This window comes from Notothenia coriiceps, unplaced genomic scaffold (assembly GCF_000735185.1).
Source record: "Notothenia coriiceps isolate Sejong01 unplaced genomic scaffold, NC01 NC01_scaffold00013179, whole genome shotgun sequence".
Classification (NCBI taxonomy): Eukaryota; Metazoa; Chordata; class Actinopteri; order Perciformes; family Nototheniidae; genus Notothenia; species Notothenia coriiceps.
The window spans coordinates 1-4533 of record NW_011345880.1 but is presented as its reverse complement, the minus strand read 5'-3'; the positions used below and the strand labels follow the sequence as shown (position 1 = coordinate 4533).

The 4533-nt window shown below is 41.6% G+C and overlaps 1 protein-coding gene across 1 annotated transcript; it reads left to right on the top strand.

Annotated features, from left to right (window-relative positions):
* Positions 1-344: 344 nt before the first annotated feature.
* LOC104947843 (importin subunit alpha-5-like) lies at positions 345-3687 on the top strand (the record flags this gene model as incomplete). The annotated part of the gene is made up of 6 exons (XM_010773956.1): positions 345-419; positions 1630-1763; positions 1956-2069; positions 3065-3164; positions 3252-3346; positions 3506-3687. Coding segments are annotated over exons 2-6 (617 nt in total), but the record flags the coding sequence as incomplete, so codon positions are not given.
* Positions 3688-4533: the final 846 nt, after the last annotated feature.

Sequence of the window (4533 nt, the reverse complement as noted above, 5' to 3'; positions counted from 1 at the left end):
TAGAAATTAACACGTGCACCTGCCACCTAGCATGCTCCTTCATACAATTGAGGGGCTGGCGCTGACGCATGCATGCAGACCATGATGCAGACCTCTTGAAGTAGTCCTGAAAATCTGTGTTTAATCCTGGTTTAATCCCTGCAGCTGTTCATGCTGTGCGTATTTTCACTCTGTGCCATGGAATTAAATCTGCACCCAACCATGCAGGGTGTGTCTGTTAACAGTGTATTACACATGTTCAGCAAGTTGCACGAAGAAAGGGCTCCATTTCTAACCATTAGGTTGGTAGGTGGGACGGAGGGGGGAAATGCGGAGGGGGGGATAGTTTGACATCGCGCATGCGCAGTGTCATACCGGCGACGGCTGTACAAACGGTGGCCTAGCGAATAAAAAGTGGATTATAGAGCCCAATTTGACAGGTCAGTTGATAATAATTACATTTATTGATGACTCTTCGTATGTTTTAGCCTTATAATAAGAAGCTGTTTCATTATTTCTGTCTGCAACATTTGAATAACGTTGTGCTTGTCGCTTGAGATAATGTTACATGTCAGAGCTAGTTCAGTTAGCCACTGTTAGCTAACTATTTTTCTGCAGTGAATTCATGGAAACTCCGTTCATTCCTATGAGAGTTTCTCAGTGGCGCTTGAAGCCAAAAAAAGGAGCGGCTGGAGCAGTCGGAAGTACCCGTATGTGGACCCATTGAGCATGCGCACTGGAGGTTTACCTAAGCCCCGTCTCCTGCTCTAGGCTCAGTCAAATAAATGGAGAGATTACAGGGTATTTTGTCTTAAATTACTTCTCAGATCACCTTTTAGTTAAGACATGTTAATAAAAAGATAATGAGAAAAAGTATTTTTGTGCAAAAAAGACGTCACTTGAGATTTAGTACCACTGTTGGCCACTACGGTCATTCAAAATCTGCTTCAACGGTTGGAGTTTATTGTGTTAAAAACGGCTATGACATTAGCTATCTGACAAATTGCTCCCGTCTACCTTTGCTTCAATAATTTAATATTTATTTGGGCTTTGCTAGCTTGTGAATCGATACGGGAAAGCAGCACACCCGGCCATTAGATGATTATAGGTTTCGTTGCTTATTAACAACGCAGTGTCAATAAAGCTAACCAGCTAGCTAGCTATTATCCTCAGATGCCCCGGTTTGTTGAACTGTTTTCTGAGGATGATGCCGCGTAGTTTTACATGATTTACTGATTGTTTTTGACGATTCCTATAAATGACACATGCGGAAACTGGTGCGATGTGCCATACAGACAACTCTAATGCCTAAACGTACATGATATATGCTTGCATTGTTTCAAGATTCAAAGGTTTTGTTGTCATATGCACAGAAGCTATAGTGTAGTTTTTGCAATGAAAAGCCCCATGCTCCTTCAACGATGCAACCATAGACTGTAGATGCAACATAAATATATATTTAATATCAAAAACAGAAGATGGATAAAATAGTGCCAAAAAACATTGCAAGTTATTTTGTTGGTGATTTAAAAGAGGATTTGGCGAACCATCAGTTCAAGATTCATATTCAGATCAGGAAGTTTAAAAAAAATGTTCTCCCAAATCTTACCTAAGTCTGTCTAAATAACATGTATTTCTGCATCTCTCCAGGCTACACAATGAGTCAGGGTAAGGATAATGCACGACTCAAGAGCTACAAGAACAAGTCCCTCAACACAGATGAAATGAGAAGAAGGAGGGAAGAGGAAGGCCTACAGCTTCGGAAACAGAAGAAGGATGAACAGGTGAACACAGTGGGCATATGTATTATTGTGTAGGTGGAATTATCCTCCAGGTAGGTCAAATTTAAACAGACTTAATGATTGCACGGCCAGTGTTGCTCATGTCAGCGAGTACACTTGAACCCATGCTGTTCCTATCAGTGTAATATTGATGATGCAGTATACTGAACAAATATTTTCTTTTAATCTTTATAGCTCTTTAAGAGGAGGAATGTTGCCACAGTGGAGGATGACGGCCTCCCCGAGGAGGATGGGATGGCGGATAGCGGCTACCTGGAGTCCCAGGCTAACAACATGGATCCAAACACGGTAGGAAAAAAATCCTGCTATCCATGTGCCTTCAGTGCCGGTGTTGTGTCAAATGATGCACCCTCGTCGTGAAATGCACCCCCTGGCCTGCCGTAAAAAGCACCCCCCCCCAAAGAATATGCTTCTATTAATCCCACCCTCAAGCACTTTGGAGGGTATAATTGTAGGACTATTACCAATAAATGGAGCAAGTTTCATGTATGTGACACACGTTTATTGTTAGAGATAGCAAGGGGTGCATATCGTGGCAACCAGGCTGTTCATAAAAAGCACCCCCCAAAATAAAAATGTTTCTATTAATCCCACCCTCAAGCACTTGATGTAAAGATAAACAATATATTGTAAAGCCCAAGTATACAGACAGGACGTCACAATTAAATAAAAACATATACTAAAGGTGGGGTAGGTAAGTTTGAGAAACCGGCTCGAGATACACTTTTTGTTATATTCCATGGAATGCTCTTAACATCCCGATAGCAATGAATATCTGAAGTGCTTTGACACAAAATCCATAAAACATATCATCTGTGGAAGCCGTGGCGCTGTAAAAAGCACGACCAATCATCTGAGCCGGCTAAAGTAACTGGATGGCCTACCTGCCTGTCAGCCTTCCATCTGTGCACAAACTTATCTCGTGCCCTCATTGGTCATGTGCGCGTTCGTGTGTGTTGGAGGAGGGGCTCTGTAAGGAAGTGGCAGATTGTTCCCGGCTGTGTATTTTCAAATTCTAGAGCACTCGAGCTGCTTTCTCCAAAATGACCTACTCCACCTTTTAAATAAAAAATTAACTGAAAAAGAAGTGACGAATGAATGCAAAATCCAGGATTCGACAACGCAACCATCAAAAAGACAACATAGAATAGCGGACTATACGTTAAAATGCGCGTTCCCTTGTCAAGGGGTGCATTTCACGACGAGGGACACAACACCGTCATTCCCAACACATATGGAGACAACATTGTGTTTCATCACATTTCCATTCCTGATCCGTACAGGGTGGAGTGATCTCTGAAGACATGACTCAGATGATCTTCTCCAGTAGTCCTGAGCAGCAGCTAATAGGCACTCAGCGCTTCAGGAAACTGCTTTCTAAAGGTAAAAGTTCATCTGTTTTAATGCATTGATTTCAGGATAATGCTTTGATAATTGCTAAACTCATTTTCTGAAAATTGCCTCACACAGAACCCAACCCGCCCATCGATGAAGTCATCGCCACTTCAGGTGTGGTGGAGCGCTTTGTTGAGTTCCTGAAGAGGAAAGAAAACTGTACACTTCAGGTACATTTCCACAGTCTGCAGGTGTGCACAACTTCAATCAAGCTGGGGACATTTGGATTATGTTTGTGTTGTGCAGGGGGGGGGATAACATTCAGCAATTAAAAAATAACCACAGTGATAAACATGTAATAAATGTTCTATATTCTGATTATGTTTCAGTTTGAGGCTGCGTGGGTGCTGACTAACATCGCATCGGGGACATCCCATCAGACTCGGGTGGTGATCCAGGCAGGAGCTGTGCCCATTTTCATAGAGATGCTCAGCTCGGATTTCGAAGACGTACAGGAACAGGTAGGGAGGAATCCTGAGTCACTGTGTTTGTTCTTCCAGCTGGCCGTCAGGTGGAGGAAAGAACACAACAAAGTAGAAGAGATGGAGACATTTTGATGACGCTGCAGTGTTTATTGATAAATATATGCATGCAGTAAATATGAGTAGTCATTTTATTAGAATTAAATAGGTTTTATTTGATTTTTTTAGTCAATTTATTGAACATGTCAGAAACAAACATACAACAATAATAATAACATATATATTAGGGCTGTCAAACGATTAACATTTTTAATCAGATTAATCACAGTTTAAAAACGAATTAATCAGATTAATCACCATTCGAACTATGTCCAAAATATGCCATTTCTTTATGTATATTGTTGTGGGAATGGAAAGATAAATGAAAGAAGGCGGATATATCCATTTAACATACAGTATGTTTATTATAACATTGTTCTGTGTGTCAAAATGAAAGACAGCCCACACACCTATCAATCATCAAACCGTGGGGTCTTAATTCATTACGTAATGTTGTATCGATGAACATAGAGATGTACTACAGCAAAAGTATTCTCCGTCGGGACTTCCTGCAACAACACCACGCCGTTATCTTGATTCTGATTGGCCAGAAGACATATCAAAGATCTTCTATTGAGAAGATCCCGTGACAAAAGTTTTCAAAACCGTTTCTAGTCTTCGGTATTTCCAGACAAGTGGCTACTGAAATCAATCTTACTAACTGCTGTCTGTGCAATTTACTCCGCGCGTTAGCGGACTTTATTTTGCTTACTTTAACATCATTTCTCATGATGGGGCTAAGGTGGGGCGAAGGTGGGACTAAGCCATTTCTTGGTATGGCTGTAGCCTACCCCAGCGCTGCCACTGGTGGGATGTATGGGGCGGGCCATTCTGCA